General features: G+C 41.2%; 3 protein-coding genes across 5 annotated transcripts; 2 read left to right on the top strand and 1 right to left on the bottom strand.

Annotated features, from left to right (window-relative positions):
* Window positions 1-3,058: 3,058 nt before the first annotated feature.
* On the top strand, window positions 3,059-4,948 carry c3h19orf53 (chromosome 3 C19orf53 homolog). Its single transcript, XM_070828017.1, has 3 exons — window positions 3,059-3,165; window positions 3,840-3,895; window positions 4,035-4,948. The coding sequence occupies exons 1-3, from the start codon at window positions 3,075-3,077 to the stop codon at window positions 4,179-4,181; spliced, it is 294 nt and encodes a 97-aa protein (XP_070684118.1). The 5' UTR covers window positions 3,059-3,074; the 3' UTR covers window positions 4,182-4,948.
* A 618-nt stretch (window positions 4,949-5,566) lies between these two features.
* On the bottom strand, window positions 5,567-7,513 carry LOC139199143 (regulator of G-protein signaling 5). The gene is made up of 5 exons (XM_070828168.1): window positions 7,434-7,513; window positions 7,290-7,346; window positions 7,135-7,187; window positions 6,199-6,362; window positions 5,567-6,040 (listed from the first exon to the last, which is right to left on the bottom strand). Exons 1-5 carry the CDS (start codon window positions 7,475-7,477, stop codon window positions 5,873-5,875), a joined length of 486 nt encoding a protein of 161 aa, XP_070684269.1. The 5' UTR covers window positions 7,478-7,513; the 3' UTR covers window positions 5,567-5,872.
* A 1,587-nt stretch (window positions 7,514-9,100) lies between these two features.
* slc25a23a (solute carrier family 25 member 23a) lies at window positions 9,101-16,967 on the top strand. 3 transcript variants are annotated; one of them, XM_070828023.1, is made up of 13 exons: window positions 9,101-9,259; window positions 10,374-10,572; window positions 11,925-12,087; window positions 12,199-12,286; window positions 13,005-13,116; window positions 13,471-13,629; window positions 13,726-13,878; window positions 14,574-14,687; window positions 14,805-14,972; window positions 15,052-15,199; window positions 15,788-15,970; window positions 16,418-16,473; window positions 16,549-16,967. In XM_070828023.1, the coding sequence occupies exons 2-12, from the start codon at window positions 10,396-10,398 to the stop codon at window positions 16,426-16,428; spliced, it is 1,476 nt and encodes a 491-aa protein (XP_070684124.1). In that variant the 5' UTR covers window positions 9,101-9,259; window positions 10,374-10,395; the 3' UTR covers window positions 16,429-16,473; window positions 16,549-16,967. The 3 variants fall into 3 exon arrangements, with proteins under 3 accessions (XP_070684124.1, XP_070684123.1, XP_070684125.1); XM_070828022.1 differs by having other exon boundaries at window positions 16,418-16,967; XM_070828024.1 differs by having other exon boundaries at window positions 11,964-12,087; window positions 15,788-16,967.
* Window positions 16,968-17,251: the final 284 nt, after the last annotated feature.

Raw genomic sequence — 17,251 nt, 5'->3', positions numbered from 1 at the left:
CTCCTGTCTGCTCTACAGTCTGGTGTTTTTGCATCTTTCAGCTCATTGTTTTGGTTTTACAGCCTCAGTCTCACCACTCTTATCAATTTATTTTTGTTCAGTCACAAAAGACGGCTGTTTTCAGTGAAGAAGCTCTGTTAAACCCCTTGTACACTGCCTGTTTAGCAACAGCAGACAGACAAAGTTAAGGACTAGCCGGTGAACGTAGTGGAACATTTAACAGATATTTCCCTCTGGAGTTGGTGGAGACCAAAAACGGAGCTAAAAGGAAAGTAAATATTGTATTTAAAGTTTGTCAGTTGGGTACAAACATGACTCCAAACGAATGATTATGTTGCTCTGTGGCCACAGGATGTGTAAATAAGCAACTATTTGCACACGTCCGCCTTAACTTTGAAAGGTGGTAATATGTCAGTGCTGTTTGCAAAAAGACTTAAGTTACTCAGAAGTCTAAGGCCACACACACTTAAAAACACTCAAAAACGGGATCCTAGGGGTGAGCAGTAGATGACTTAATGTCTTTATTTTGGGGTGAACTATTCCTTTAAGGTCAGGTAGTCTTACCCAGCGTCTGTCTGCAGAAAGCTCTTCGACACATATCGTGACGCCACCAACAATCAGAATGTAATATTCAACTCAGATGAACCTGCTTTAGTTGGACGCTGTGATCAGGACAGACTTCAGACACTCAGTCGCTTCCTGCCTTTGTGCTCGGCTCAGAATGCGCTTCGGCTGTTTGGATTAAACCCTCGTAATTTTTTCATTTGATTTTTAGAAGCAGACTGAATAAAAGGGGAGAAAAAAATCCCATAATATTGGACTTTCTGATTCATATAACACTGAACTGGTTACTTGGTAACATAAACATATACAGTACCTATTTTGATTATAACTATTTAGTAATCTTCCAGTTTGGAGTTTTGTGTGTGAAAGGCGTGTAACTGAGTTCCTGGAGTTTTGTCACCTGGCCAGTGACTCTACAATGCGTTTGTTATTTTAAGAGGCTCCATAGAAAAGTCCCAGATGTCTCGATCTGCATGGGACACACCTACTCGCTGTACTGAATGTCATGGGGCCCACACTGCTCACTGCCTTACAGGTGCAGCACCAATATAGCTCACTGATCATAACCGGAGAGACAGCAGTCCCTTGGTCCTTCCTCCACCCTGGTTTATATCATGTAGTCAGGCCGCCATCTCGTCAAGCTCACAGATCTCTGGAGGAAATCTAATTGGAAAAACCTGAATCCAGTAACTAGAGTATCCCAATAGGATCCAGGATCATGTGACACGTAAAAACACCTGTTTCGGATCATTCTGTCATTTAGGTGTGTTATCAAGTGAAGTTATGCAATAGTTGCTCAGTAAAACACGCTGTTTTCATCTTCTTCTTTGACAGTATGGAAATGAGCTGCTGAGATGTTGATGAATCGTGCAGATAATCACAAACCTGGATACTGTTTGGATCACTATGAAGGATTAGGTTTCTCACGTATGCACCTGAAAAAGCCAAACCACATTACTCACTTTTTTTGCTGGGATTTCTCAGCGAGTTTGACGAGACAGGTCAAAGGTCTGGCCTCATGATATGCTAATCTACCTTCTGACCTCGCACACTGCCCCTGTGGACTTTCATTCACGTCATTCGTTTCAACAGTTACCTACCCTGCATTAAGAAGTCCAGAGAAAACCCCCTAAAAATTCAATTCAATAACTTTACTTGTCCCCGATGGGGCAATTGATTGTGCGATTGATTGTGATTAACGTCAGTTAAAATTGGAATATCCATTGTGTCGTTGCCCTTATCTTGCTGTAATATAAGCTCACTTCTTCCTTCACTTTCATCTTCCTCCTCTTTACTTGTCTTCTGTCCACCCATCGAGCCTCAACTCACAAAGATGCTGTTTGGTCACACACGAGCGTAAAAGACACTTGTGTATTTGAATTGTTTTTCTTTTGTCTTGTACAGTTTAAGACATCACGTGTTTGGGGGCAAATTTAGACAATGTTCCAGACATATGTAGCAACTTTGTGGCCGTCAGACCCGCCACATATTATTTCTTTCTAAATCTTTAAGAGGTACGAGATTTTTGTTTGTCTGTACATCATGATTATAACTGTTTGGCTGTGGTTTGTTGTTTTATTTCATGACATTGTGATTCCTAGTGACTAGGCCATTAGTACACCACACTGGGGAGGCCTCCTCAACCATACACACTACCTCTCCGTTTGCCTACACGGACTTAAACACTGAAATGCATGAACACAAGCACTCAGCGTGCCAGGCTGCAGCACAGCAGATTGACAGATTGCAGAAGAAAACAAATCTGGACAAAAATTCTCCACATCTCACTAATGTTTGTATTTTGAACCCAAAGTGGCCAATAATTTTAGATAATAATGCTTTTAGTTCGCCAGAGTAGCCTAAGACTCAGGCTAGTGTGTTATGTTGGGTTGCAGCTGAACTGTGTCTGCATTGTGCTGCATTGTTTCTGCAATATTTTTTACACCATGCTTTTGAAGCGGCAGCAATACAGTACTGTATTTAAAAAAGATGTTCCACCAACCTCCCCTCGAGATGCCCAACACATGCTTGCCTAATAATCCGGTGCCAAAATTCAGCGCTGCTTGCCGCATATTTTTCACATTGATTTGATCAATCAAAGCAGGCTCTTGTGTATTCTTCTCAGTATGACCTGCAATCACCATGGAAGGAGTGTTGTTCAGATGGCCTCTTTACGTGCAAGTATGTTATTGTTGTTATTGATAATCACTTGATCTGGGTTTATTTTGTAACATGTGGAAATAGTTCAAAACTGATTTTTTTTTTTATATATACGTATATGAATATAATGCTGTAAAGTGCAGTCATGAATTAAGAGATTTCTCTTTCACATCAATACAGTAAAAAGAATAAAACCACAGAGAAATGAGTCGTTTTTGTTTGTTCACACTGTTACTTCAGCCTGTCTCTGAGACTCCTGTAGGTGGCGGTAATGCTACACATGGGGGGATGAAACCACTTTTTGAAGCGTAGAAGAAGAACGGAGATTTGTATACTTCCGGATAGCAGACATGGCTCAGGGTACCCAGAAGTTTAAAGCTCAGCGGCCAGGAGCCTCTAAGAAACAGCAGCAAAACAAACAGAAAGGACCGAAGAAAGGAGGTATGCATTTATAACGTTGTCTGTTAATGTGTGAGGGGCTAAAAAGGCATAAACAGTAGTTTTTAGTCAAATAAACACCGAACATGTGACCTCCACGGAAACGGCTAACAACACGTTGTCAAAGGGACTCCTGTTTGAGTTTTCTCTATATCTAATAGAAATTAAAGATATATTGGAAAAACTTGCACCCCTTATTATGTGTAGTGTTGTAATTAATGAGAAAAGTTATGTTAATGTAAATACGAGTCATTGTCCGGGGTAACACTGGGATTTAACGTGATAGCCTTTAATGTATCTGATTAACTCCACACTCAAACAAAATAGTGGTGATTTACACTGCTGTAATTGCACAATAATTAATTTTTACCTTCATGACGGTAATGCTGTTCAGTTGAAACTGTTAAATAGTATTGTGTTGTACCGAGTGTTTCTATTATTCTGTCCACCCTGTTTATGTCAGTGAAGGCACCTTTCAGAATGATAAACCACACTAACTAAAACACACATGAGTTAGTGAAGGACTGATGCAGTTGTCTGGATTAGTTTTAGCTCAACACACCTCATAAATTGGCCACTGGGTGTAATGTTATGTGGTCACAATCAAGATTACAACAAGTGATAATGATAAAACAGAACAAACTTCATTTGACATTCGTTTCTTTTCCTTTCTAAAGGTAGGATTATTGCACCTAAGAAGGCTCAAGTGGTTGAGCAACAAAAGCTGAAGAAGGTGAGGACAAAAGTGACAGTGGCACATTAGCAGCTTCTCTTAGTGTGTTCTTTCGATCTGCTAGAAGTATTTAACAGCGATTACACCCGTGAGCTTTAGTGATTATTTAACTTTAACCTCCTCCTCTGTCCCCTGAAAGGGTCTGGAGATAGCCATCAGGAACAAGATCGAGCAGGAGGTGACCCAGAAGGCAAGCTCATCCCTCCACAAGCCACTGAGTGTGATTAAAGGGGCTGAGCGTAAAGGCAAACCAGGAGCACCCCAGCCAGGAGCCAGCTCCAAATAGGACCTGATCCCCACTGGCAGACCTGAGGCTGACTGTGCTAAACTTCAGGGCTTGGTCATGGAGTCAGATGTAAAGTATGTGCCAGCGGCCCTGTTGTTTCTGATTACTGCATAGAGATGCCCAGAGCCGTTGTACAGATAATTATTAGTTTTTCAGTTTACAGTGAAACATAAAAAAAGAGGACAGACATTCTGGGTATTATTCAAATCACCGGGCCTTGGAAGTACATAAACCTGCACTGGGGGTACCACAGGACAGGCCTTTATTGACTCTCATGGAGTTTCTGATTTGTTTGCATGTTTTTTTCAAATCCCGATTTGAAAATTACAAAAAAGAAAACTTCAGCTGTGACAGTGCTCACTATGATGATGATTACTATGGATACCTTGTCATTGCAGCCGGAGACTTTTCAACTAAGATATGAGCCTTTCACCTTTCAAGAATCCTTTGATATACAGTATGTTTAACACACTATTCAAGTGTAAATTCCAGCTATCATGTCTGTGAATATTTTCATGATATTGAGTTCCTTCTGTTGTGACCATGGTAATAATAAGGAGGAGGAGCAGACTGCTCTTATCTTTAAACCCATCAAACATGTTTTTAGGTCAGATTTAAGATACAGAGAAACTAAAAATCACCATTATCAGTTAATTCTCATAAAACTTTTATTAGTTATTGGTTTGTAATGTGAATGCAGAGTTTTTGTAAATGTCTTGAATGGAACATTTGCATTAAAGGTTATTTTGAGAAGACTGGCATGGTTATCATCCAAGATCGAGGTCGGCTAGCAAAACCGAGCAATTGCTTCAGAAGGAAAATGATGCTAGAGTAACAAAAGCTCAGTGCTCCCACAGGCAGCTTCTTTGCAAAGTATTATTGACAAAGAAATGGCAAAACAACGTACATTGTACGATGTCTATGTAGGACTCTAGCATTATTTTGAGAGTGGATTCATATCCACAGAACTGGCGATCACTTGAAGCACTTTATTAGACTTTGCACAGCTCCCTCTGGAGCCACAAAATGTTTTATACAAATGTATTGTAAAAATTCAGTGTATAAATAGTCCCCTTTTATGTATGTGCTTGAATTCAAAGATGTGAACAATAACCAGAGCAGTGTGACTATGCAGCCTATGGTATGTTACCATGGTGATACACCATTGCACCCCGCTTAAAAGTACATCTGTTATATTGAAATGAAACACCAAGGTGAGGCTGTTCAGCTGAGGTGTGTCCCATGTTTTTTTTGTCCAATTCAAGGCCAATTCCACAACAGACCAGCACTGTGACAGCAAGTGAAACGACTGAACGGTGTTTAAACTGTTTTAATGTCAACATACATTCAAGCAGCCGGTACCAGACCAAGTTTATCAACTGTCTGTGTGAAAAAATTGGGGCGTAGATACAGTGTAGTTATCTTTTATGAGGTATTTATTTAAATCCTTTTTGGATGTCACTTTTAGCTTTTGCAGTCCAGGGATGCGGTGAATTTTTATCTACATTAAAGCTTCATAAAAGTCTCTGTGAGACTTCTACAGCTCAAAGTTATAACAATAACAACATGCAAGTACAACACGACTACACTGAGAACAATCACACAACAAGCTATTTGTTAATATATGGTGAAATACAATCAAGATGTCAAGCAGTACAGATTCATCAGCTGTGGTAATAATCAGAGCCTGTTCAGAAAGCTTTAATGGCCTCCATGCAGTGAGGCGAGCGCAGGAACCTCGGGAAGGAGTCTTTGGCCATCAGAGTGTAGATCCTCTGCTGTGCCTTGTTGAATGTGTTGACACACAGAGAGTCCATCACACTCAGCAGAGCCTCTCGGGTTTCCGCATCCAAGTTTACCTAAAGGGGAAAACAGATTATCAGAATAGGCTCTTGTGTTCTACTCTGTATCCTGGCTGCCCACATCTCCAAACCCAATTCACCACTTTTAGATATTAGATTATGTTAACTGCTCACACACTTCCTTTAATCTCAGCGCTCTGTGTTATATCACCAACCTCTTGTGGGGCGTCAGGGTTGATAAACTGGCTGTAGATGCTGCTGGCCTTGGTCTTCTGCAGGTTTGAAGGAGAAACCCTGTAGTCCTCACAGGCCAGCCAGAACTCAAGGTTCTCCTCACTGAACTCTGAACGCAGGAACCCATGAAACGCCTGCAGACCACCTGGGAGAGGGACGAACCAAAGAGAAAGACAGAAGAACAAGCAAGAGGGAGGGAAACGGGATTAGACAGGTCAAGAAGCACCAGTGTGAGAGGAGGAAAAAGGGACTTGCAAACTACATCATAAAAAAGGTCAATATCAAAGCAGCAGATTTACTGTTATTTCTGAAAAAATAACCCTGTCTGTCAAACTCCCTGGTGTGTAACACATGCCGTCCATTATAGATTCATAGTCTCCAAGCCCAAACACAAGCCACTATAACCCTAGTGACATCTTCAGGGTTATTTTGTTACACTTGGCAAAACTCCTCCACAGCCACAGAAGAATTAATACTATTTTTCATGAGTGATCATCAACATATTGGACATTGATTTATTTGTATATATTTGTATTTTTAATATAAAAGTGAGACTGTAATTATCAGCCCTGCACACAAGTGACATTTAATGGTAATAAGGGTGAAATGATGGGTAAACCCTTATTATAAGGGTACAAATCATATACTTAATGCTTAAATATTGCATGTTTCATAGTAAGTGCCACGTATACATGGTGAATCATAGTTTCGTAGTTCTGTTACTTTTATGTCATGTCTCCATTGAAATGCTAACCAAAGTAATGTAAAGTCACAGAACAGAGGTAATACATGGTTCTGTGCTATGTAGTGTCCCAGTTTGCCACGACTACTGTGACATGTCAAAATGTCTCCAGTGAAAGTGTTTAAACAATGACTGGAAGTGATAAAGCAAAAAATAAAGGGAAGAGTTTTCTTACTTTTGTTGTTTAGCAGAGTTTCCAGGTCCTGAAGAGCTTTTCCATCCTGAACCCTGAGAAAAGAGACAGAAACAGCCCAAATTCAGCTTCACCATGATAACTGGCCAATGAGTGGATTATTTACTTATTTGAAACATGGATTTCGTTAGGTTTACTTGTGTTTGTGGTGCGTCTCAGCCAGATGGCTCAACTTCACCCGCATCTCTTTTGCCCTGAAACACACAAGGACAACAAATCACACACATGAAGCAACATCTCTTATTCACATATAAAACATGATCACAGAGAGGCATACTTACTTCTCCAGGCATGAGGAGGGCAGGGAGGAGAGCCCCTTACACATTGAGGTCTGTTGTTTGAGAAAACCTGCAAAGGGAAAATGAACAGACGGAGCTGTATTTGATCACAGTGGGCCAGTTTCAGTCAGTCAACCTCCCAAACTACGGAGAGCTGCTCTTTTATAGTCCACCTGTTTGCTATCTGATCTGTCAGACCAGCAGGTGTAGAGACGGGAGCTGAATAGAGGTGAAAACAGCTGAATGAGAGAGACGGTGTACGTGCTTAGAGGCCACAGGCCTGTCATCAGGAGATACAAAGCAAGCACACACATGGAAAATTAAAGCAAGGGAACCTCCAGTGTGTGTGTGTGTGTGTATGTATGTGTGTGTGGTCAGGGGTCACTAATAATCTTAAAGTCATAAAAAAGCAACCTAGACTGGCCTTTACAGTGTTTATCACAAGAGAATAAAGTGATGAGGGAGGAGCAGGTGGTCCGGCAGCATCACTCGTCTCTGGAGAGTCTGAGAGCTGCAGGATGGAGAAGTGAACGCTCAGTGCGAACAGACAAGGCTGTGGACAGAATAAAACAACACGCCTAACAAGTTCACTGAGTACAGTGCCTATTCACTAACAATAATACCACTACATATGACATGTTCTGATTTGTTCGTTTTATTTATATATATTTATATATATATATATATATCACTCATATATATATATATATATATATATATATATATATATATATATATATATATATTCTCCCTTTTTATGTGATAAATTCATATGCAGTGATATGTGGAAACAAAGAAAACGAACAAATCAGAACATGTCGTATGTAGTGGTATATATATATATACACTACTCACAAAAAGTTAGGGATATTCGACTTTCAGGTGAAATTTATGGAAAATGTAAAAAGTTAATGTGACAGTGATATTATATCATGAAAGTAGGACATTTAAGTAGAAGCATGCAATGGTAGTTTCTTCATTTTAAACAATTTATTGAAAGAAAAGCTAACAACAGTGGTGGGTATACCACAACAAAAAATCCCCCTATGGGGGATCAATAAAGTCTATCTAATCTAATATATATATATATATATATATATATATATATATATATATATATATGTGTGTGTGTGTGTGTGTGTGTGTGTGTGTGTGTGTGTTAAATGTTGTTCAATGAAGGAGAAGGACTAGAATTTCTTTTAGGAACATTTTTGGTCATAAAACACATCAGACATATTATTATTATTATACATAAGAGCCGTGTTTCATATGTCTTTAATCAAGTGTATATACAATGATCACTGGAGAAATGCTCAAGAGATTGTAGCATTTATGCAGCAATTGAATGTCAAGGCCGGCTGGTGGTTTCTATGATGAAGCATCATATTTCAACAACATGCAGCAGGATGTTTATTCTGAGTGATTTAAGGAGCAAATAAGCTCCGTCATTTCTAAATAATGAGCAGCATCTATAAGCGGATGGTAGAAGACACAGCAAATGCAACCCATAGCCTGTATACAGTTTAAATAGGGTGTCCCGGTATGTGAGCTCATCCTCCACACACACTTGGCCGTCGGCAGGAGGGGGGGGGGGGCTGTGTTTCTGTCGCTTCCTGCTTCCTCAACAAGGAAATCTACAAGACGCAGCGACCAGCAGTTGTGCGCACAGATACACCCGAGACAGAGCTGCAGGTTTGGTGTCAGAAATCCGGTTCCAGGACGGACTCAGACCCGATACAGTGAGCTACGGACCCGCTGCTGGCTCCTCCTGAGTCCCGATCCTCTGCATCCGACCATGGGCGGCGGGTCGGTCTGGAGATAAACACACTGTGAGTGAGGCACGAAAATGGTCTCGTAGGTTTTATTATTAGACTGTAACAGCGTCAATATCAGTGTGGGGATCAGATGGAGTCTGTTGGGACAGATCATCCTGCGCCGGTTATTGGCCTCCAGTGGTTCATGGTCATTATAAGACAAACCTTTAATGTCCTGCGATGCAAACTGAGCCTTTTGTAGCTAGTCTGTTGATTCGACTTTAATTAAAATCATGCAGTGGTGCCCATGTGCTCCTATTAAAAATACATAAGAAGTATCCAATGTAACCGGGCCAAATAGTAATGCAGCCTACCCTCTAACACAGCCCACTTCAGTGGTTTCCTAACCGACTTGGCTCATGACCCCTTGATGCAAAGTTATGTTTACTTGTCACCCCTTGTAAACAGTTGCATAAGTCTACTGGTTGTGGTTCAACTCCCAAAACAGTAAAATCATTAAATATAATTAATTATGAGAATAGAGCGACATCTGAAACATAGATAACTTGGTGTCGATGAAAATGTTTTTTGCTTATTTCCTCTCCTTTAAACCGGGAACGCCACTGATTTTACACATCAACGTGCTACAATCAGTAGTACCACTGCTCCTGTGTTGTAATAAAACTAGAACATATGGTACTGCAATAAACAGTAAACAGAGAAAGTGAAACAGTTCCAGTATACATGGTGTGTTGAGTGTGTGGAGATTTGCGCTGAGTGACCGTATAGATTCCTGGAATAACTGGATTATAATATGAAGTATAATCCCTGTCAGCCTGAGGCTTGAGGCTCAAGGCCATATCAGCTACAGTAACAGTAGCATAACTCACGCAAACCTCCAACCAAACTGTAGGTGGTTGAATTGCATTGTGGGTAATGTGGGCACCAGGTTTTGACAAGGATGAGGAACATGTGGAACAAACAACTGAATTTCATTTCGAATCCTTTTTTTATGAAACCGTCCTCGATACAATGCTAAATCAGTGAGGTTCTGTTTTAGTGACCCCTCAGGATCATCTTGCGGCCCATTGTTGGATCCTCTAGTCTAACTAAATGTACAACACAAGTTCGATTTAGATCATTTATACCGATTGGTGGTGACTGAATTGACGTCCCTATCTCCCATCAGCTGAGTCTGACTGGTACCAGTGATGGGACCCCCATGGACATGTGCGCGCTGCCAGGGCAATGGTTCGGATCAGGAGAGGGAGAAACGCTGGGCTGAGCTGTTTGATCAGCTCGACCTCAACAAAGATGGACGCATCGACATCCTTGAACTGCGGACAGGGCTGGCAGGCCGTGGACTTTCCAAACGCTCCCTGGAGAGGGTAAGACACAAGGACACCTGATACACACACACACACACACACACACACCTGTTTGTTTATTGGGATACTGTACAGAGGAAAGTACTGTATGTGGGATATGGCTGTTACTTATATCCTTATATCCATCCATCCGTCCATCGTCTATACCGCTTATCCTTAAGGGTCACATGTATGTGTGTGTGTGTGTGTGTGTGTGTGTGTGTGTGTGTGTGTGAGTGAGAGGTATTTGCAGGAATTTCCTTCTCTAATAATAAGTCAGAGGATCTAATGATCTCCATTCAACACATTAAACATCCAGTGAAGGCCTGTGCCATTCCTCTATTTTTCATTATGTCAAGTCTCCTTGATCCCTCTGTTCTGGTTCTGTTTGTTCAACAGCAGAAGCCAAGGACACCAACAGCATAACTGTATTGTCAATACACACAGTCTGTCTCTCTCCGTCTGTCTTTGACTGTTTGTATTGGCAAAAAGTGTGTCCGTCACCCGTTACTTTCTCTCATGCTACGTCTCCCTTTCTCTCTCTTCTGTCTGTGTGTATGTGAATATTACTGTATAACTCATGATGTGGGAACTATAATATGTATATACAGCCACATTGTGGGGACTCGCCTCCTTTACAGGATCATTACATTTTAGACTTTTAGGTTTGGGTATGGGTGATTGTGTGTGTGTGTGTGTGTGTGTGTGTGTGTGTGCGTGTGTGTGTGGCTTGTGTGCTTGCATGTAAAGGGCAGTTTGCTGTCTATTTTAGTACAAGGAGCATGACTTTGTAAGATGAGAATGATAACCTTTCTCTCAATCCTAAGTTGATCTATTTTCACGATCATGTGTGTCAACATTCCTTCTGTACCGTTTATTATTGAGTGTGGCAATATAGTAATTCTTACAAAGATAAATAAAGTAAATGAACATAAACTGGACAGCATAGCACACTTTTTATGTTGGTCATTCCTCAATTACAGAAAATGGTGTAGCATTATTTGTCCTACAGACGACAAGCAGAGAGGTATTAAAGACTTCAAACCTGGAGTGTAATCTTTATCTTGTGGCTGCCTGGGTCACCTCTGTGTGTTTGCATATAAGGCAAACGCATGCTGTTGTACAGAATTAATCATAGACTGCCTTTACAATAAAACAGCAGCATGATATCATATCTGATGTTCCTGGTGTTGAGAGGCTAAAACATATTTTTTGTCGCCCTACCAGTAAAAAAGAAGGGCCAAGCATCTCTCTCAACAGTACCATGCAAGCGTATTAAGGGTTTCTGACCATGATTTACAAAGCATCTGTTGCACTTGTCCTTACAACTTGCCTTCTGGTTAACTGTGACCGAATATCTGCCAAATGCCCAGACATTTGTTTTGCACTGGACTGGCTGTCTGTGCTTACAGATGGTGAAGGCCGGAGACACCAACCAAGATGGAGTATTGGACTTTGAGGAGTTCTCACAGTATCTTCGCACCCATGAAAAACAGCTCAAACTCATGTTTCGTAGCCTGGACAGGAACAATGACGGTCTGTAGTAGGCCACAGTCCCAGTTGAAATAATAACTGATTACTTCCGAATGCTCGTACTGAGATCATTTTCATGTTTTCTCTCTCTCTTCCTGTGTGTGATGCGTGCAGGTCAGATAGATGCAGCGGAGATCCAGCACTCTCTACACACAGTCGGTGTGGACATTAGCCTCGACGATGCCACCAGGATTTTGCAAAGGTCCGTTAACAGTATGTTTACATCTGATATCAGTTCACATTGAGATCTAAAGAAAGAACATCTACACAATATAAAAATGTGGCTTGGACAAATAAAACTCTCAACACTGAATATTCATGCTCATTACCATCATATAGTTATGCTCGTGCTGTCAGATGTTAATGTACGAGATCATTGAAGCTGAAGCAGGAGCTGAAGCACAAGGAGTGACACCACCACCCTCATCTGAGGTTTTGGGATGATGGCATAGCACGGTGGTTGCTCTGATAATTCTTTCAACCTTATGCACATTTCTAGTTCATCCCCCTCAGATCAATAAAAATCCTTTGAATAAATAGCATAATTACCAAGGCACCATGTCTGCTGAACTACATCCCTTTTCTTTTCTAAGGCTGTTGCTTTACTGCATGCAAATCTTCGGAAATGAAGATCAAGGGTTCATCTTCAACTCTCCTGTATTTAGATGTCAAGTGCCAGATTGTTGCAGTGCATCTTTAGAGATCCTTTTACTTCGAGTAGGTGCTGCCCTTTATTCAGTTCCTCTGTTAGGTTAAATTGTGGTAAACCTAGAAAATGTCTTCTCATACACTGTTATACTGCTGATTCCTCATTTCTAAACACGAGCAAACTATTGCTCCTACCCTCTGTAACTCAGTGGGTACTGTAATGAGTCTACTTTCTAAGAATTTCAGAACTTGTCTATGTGTTTGTCACTCAGTATGGACAAAGACGGCACCATGACCATTGACTGGAATGAGTGGCGGGACTACTTCCTGTTTAACCCTCTCACTAACATGGAGGATGTGGCACGTTACTGGAAACGTTCAATGGTGAGGTCACACACACTTAACCATACACATCTTGAATGAGATCAGCGTTGTGTATCTCTAAATAACTACATGGTTGGATTAAAGCTTTAAATGGCTGAAGACATCTGTTAACTAATGCAAATTGCACATTCTGGCATCCATAAAAACACCAAAAAATTACAATAAATAACAACACCCCTTAAAAACTGTGCAACAAAGGAGATGAAAACGAAGAAAATGGCCTCTTGAGTTTGATTTGTGTGAATTGTTTCACCTCTGACCGACAGACACATAGTGATTTCTTGATTTTCCATCTCTCTCTCTCTCTCTCTCCCATTGATTGTCATCATTTCTGATCCACCACATGTCCAGTAGATGTTAGATATAGGTGAGCAGCTTACAGTGCCAGATGAGTTTTCTGAAGAGGAAAAGAAGTCTGGCTATGTGTGGCGGCAGCTGATGGCTGGAGCCATTGCTGGATCTGTATCTCGGACTGGGACTGCCCCCTTGGACCGCCTCAAAGTCTTCCGGCAGGTCAGTCAGGACAGCTATGCTCTGATCTCTTAGATCATTATTCATGTGTCAGTGCTTATACGTGAAAGTCGTTTCTCTCTGACTCTGCTCTGCCAGGTTCACGGTTCCACTCATTTTACAGGGAATGTGCTGATCAGTTTTCAGTACATGATAAAAGAAGGAGGACTGCAGTCGTTGTGGAGGGGCAATGGAATCAATGTTCTTAAAATTGCCCCAGAAACTGCCATCAAGTTCACAGTTTATGAAAAGGTGGGGTAGACTTGAAGCCTTCCCTGTTTTTGCACCTCTTAATGCCATTCATCTTTGATCTCTCACTTGATTATTCTGTCTTACTATCTTGCAGACATGTATAATCATTTCTCGTTCAGTCATTTTTTCACTTGCTTAACTGCTTTGTCAGATGTTCAAAGAAATTGTTCAATATTTTGCAAAATGTACTCTTTCGCTTTCTTGCTGAAATCAAGATGAGATTAATGGAGTTTAGCTTAGCATAAAGACCGAAAAGAGGAGGAAACAGCTGCCGGACTATTTATTGGCATCTCATTGGTTGCCTGGCAACCTCATAGTTATGACAGGAGTCCAGGAAGTCTCTGCTCCCGGCCAGGACATAGTCTGACACATAACTCTCCGTAAAACAAATGACAAATTTTTTCTTCGGTTTTTGTGCAGATTAAAAAAATGAAATGTAATGTGTTAATCAGTGAGATTCCCAGCTGTTGGTCGGTGGATTTTGTCCTTTGGACAGAGCCATGCTAGCTGTTTCCAGTCTTTATGCTAAGCTAAGCTGCTGGCTGCAGTGATAGCAATCATCTCATCAGTGTTTCCCAAAATGTCGACTATGTCTTTAAGCAACACAAGCAACTTTTCCATCAATTCTATCTTACTCATTTGTCATCTTCAATGCTTTCAGTTTATACTTACTCTAACTCTATAACTCTGCATAGATCAAGAATGTGATGCGAGGCCGCAATGAAAGCAGAAATCTGAGGATTCATGAGAGATTTGTTGCCGGCTGTTTGGCTGGAGCTATAGCTCAGACAGCCATCTACCCAATGGAGGTAAAATCAGGGCAACACACACATAAAACATTCATATAGCTTCACCAAAACACCCTTTCTGGCTTGCATGGAGAATGAAATGACTGATGTCTTTTTTATCTCCCCTTTTCCCCACAGGTGCTTAAGACTCGTCTCATACTAAGAAAAACAGGCCAGTACTCAGGAATAGCAGACTGTGCCAAACAGATCCTGCAGAGAGAAGGTGTCACAGCCTTCTACAAAGGCTATTTACCCAACATGCTGAGTATTGTCCCTTATGCTGGCATCGACCTGGCTGTCTACGAGGTCAGAGACATTGAGGCACACAGCTTTCACAATGCATCACCTCAGTGTTTACTTTCTCCTTACTCCCTCTGTTCTGCAGACTCTGAAGTTTGCCTGGCTGAACAGGAACAGAGGTTTGGCTGACCCAGGGGTCATGGTGCTGGTTGGCTGCGGTGCTGTTTCTAGCACCTGTGGACAGCTGGCAAGTTACCCTCTGGCACTGATCCGCACCCGAATGCAGGCACAAGGTCAGGATAACAGTGGTCATACTAATGAAGATATAGATGGGTGGCAAATTACGAGATAAAAACATAAAGTGCATTGTCCTTTGAATGCTCCTAGAGAAAGTAATAATCTTCCAAATTATCCCTTCATTTGATGGCAGTGGAGAGCGCTGTAATAGTATCCTACACACTGTAAGTAAATTTACTGAATTGCTTAATCAGGCATTTGTGTCACTTAAACTCACTTTTCCCCCAAAGCACCTCTCTGAGTGTTAAGATCACTCTTCTTGTATAGATGGGGAGCACTGTTTAACACATCAACCCAAAATCTTCCACAAGTGTTCAGCTGGGTTTAGATCTGATGACTGCTATTCACATTCATAGAACTATCCAATGAGCATTATATGTATTTCTTCACCAATTTATTTGTGTTTTTCCTTTAAATTTGTCACCTATCTGTATGTACAAAAACCCTTTTTCTTGCCCATAAGTGATTAATGTTATCAAGAAAATCAAACACAGATGACAAGTAACATGTGCACCACTAACATAAAATCAGAGAACCAATCATCAGAATGTGTTGGTGGAGCTCTTTTTTCTCTCTCCTCTCAGCTTCAGTGAAGGGAGCCCCTAAACCCTCCATGTTGGCCTTGCTTCAAAACATCGTGACCCAGGAGGGCATAGCAGGACTTTACCGAGGAATCTCCCCCAACCTGCTGAAAGTCATCCCTGCTGTCAGCGTGTCCTACGTCGTCTACGAATACACAAGGATCGCCCTGGGAGTGGACATTGAGGGTAGGAGGGGTGGGAAAGGGAAGGGGTAGAAAGAGGTTACGTGGTTTGAGGTGGCTTCAGGTACAAGCACGCACATTACTGTTGGCAATGCATGAAGAAATGGGCCTTGACTGTGGATGAATTCGTGGTCCTGTGATCACAAGTCTTGAGCTTGAAGATGATAGGATGGAAAATAAATCACGGAAATGGAAAAGGGAAGGGAAGGAAATGAGAAAAACAACAGATTGACGTTATTTGCTCACATTTGGTGGACCTCAACTGAACTGGCAGCTGCTGTGATGAGTTTCATGTGTGATATGCATGCCAGTAGTTGTGTGAAAGCTAATCAACTAGCTCTCTGCTACAGCATTGGCATGGACAGATGAAGACTTGCATGAACCTGCCTGAGAACAAATAGGTAAAAGGTGAAGCCATGTTACATTCCTACAGCAATATTTTTTCTCCTAGGTGGTATATAGAGAAGATCAAGGCCTCGTATGAGGAATGATCCAATTACCTATTCGGTAAGTGAGGGTGTGCCCAACGGTGGAGTTACAGAGTCAGGACTTTGATTGACATGTCTTAAACAAATGTTACAGATACTAAAGCGCAGAAACAACAACAGAAAATCGCTGACGTCTACTTTTGAATGACGACTGAAATGGCTGATGGTGGAAGAATGACTTCTGACACACCACAGGATTGTATATTTCATATGAGTGACACTCCCAGCACCATAACCAGTGTTCCTATGCAGAGAAGTGTGTTTGTGTCTTCAGATCTTATGTAAGAAACACACTACAGGGTCCAGTGCCATGTGGTATTTTCACAGACTGTATGTGCACAATGTGCAGGTTTAACACTACTATTACTAGCTCACTTTGTCTGTATCATGAAAGAATAAGAAATGAGATTTAATGCCAATGAACATTTTTGATGTGTCAGTATTTATTGTGGAAAGTGCAAATAAATGCATGCACATTGGTGCTTTTGTTATTTAAATGAAATTGAGACTTTTTTTCCCAGAAGAACTGAAATGCTGAGAAGTTCTAGCTTTCTAGAGACAAATCACTGCATTAACAATTACCAATTTGTCCTTATCTAATTATAATGAATTGACTGCCACCTTGCTCAGCTCTGTTGGCTTTAGTTGCCATTCAACACTAGCTAAGAAGTTCATACTCTTAGTTGCTACTACACTGCTGCTAATTAAAGTTTTCCATTCAACATAGGTTCTCTGACAAGCTCTGGCTGTGCAGTATAATAGTTATGTGATGGCCAGAGACAGCTCATATGCATTAT

The sequence above is a fragment of the Pempheris klunzingeri genome, chromosome 3, assembly GCF_042242105.1.
Source record: "Pempheris klunzingeri isolate RE-2024b chromosome 3, fPemKlu1.hap1, whole genome shotgun sequence".
Lineage (NCBI taxonomy): Eukaryota > Metazoa > Chordata > Actinopteri > Acropomatiformes > Pempheridae > Pempheris > Pempheris klunzingeri.
This window is presented reverse-complemented; position numbering and strand designations above follow the sequence as displayed.

What these genes read in the sequence shown, in the direction of transcription:
- c3h19orf53 (XM_070828017.1), top strand. Translation starts at nt 3,075, where the DNA reads ATGGCTCAGGGTACCCAGAAGTTTAAAGCTCAGCGGCCAGGAGCCTCT. An exon ending in GAAAGGACCGAAGAAAGGAG is followed by an intron (nt 3,166 to 3,839) that starts GTATGCATTTAT and finishes TCCTTTCTAAAG; the next exon opens with GTAGGATTATTGCACCTAAG. An exon ending in AGCAACAAAAGCTGAAGAAG is followed by an intron (nt 3,896 to 4,034) that starts GTGAGGACAAAA and finishes GTCCCCTGAAAG; the next exon opens with GGTCTGGAGATAGCCATCAG.
- LOC139199143 (XM_070828168.1), bottom strand. Translation starts at nt 7,477, where the DNA reads ATGTGTAAGGGGCTCTCCTCCCTGCCCTCCTCATGCCTGGAGAA. An exon ending in CCCTCCTCATGCCTGGAGAA is followed by an intron (nt 7,347 to 7,433) that starts GTAAGTATGCCT and finishes TGTGTGTTTCAG; the next exon opens with GGCAAAAGAGATGCGGGTGA. An exon ending in GAGACGCACCACAAACACAA is followed by an intron (nt 7,188 to 7,289) that starts GTAAACCTAACG and finishes CTCTTTTCTCAG; the next exon opens with GGTTCAGGATGGAAAAGCTC.
- slc25a23a (XM_070828023.1), top strand. Translation starts at nt 10,396, where the DNA reads ATGGGACCCCCATGGACATGTGCGCGCTGCCAGGGCAATGGTTCGGAT. An exon ending in GCCACCAGGATTTTGCAAAG is followed by an intron (nt 12,287 to 13,004) that starts GTCCGTTAACAG and finishes TTTGTCACTCAG; the next exon opens with TATGGACAAAGACGGCACCA. An exon ending in GTTACTGGAAACGTTCAATG is followed by an intron (nt 13,117 to 13,470) that starts GTGAGGTCACAC and finishes CATGTCCAGTAG; the next exon opens with ATGTTAGATATAGGTGAGCA.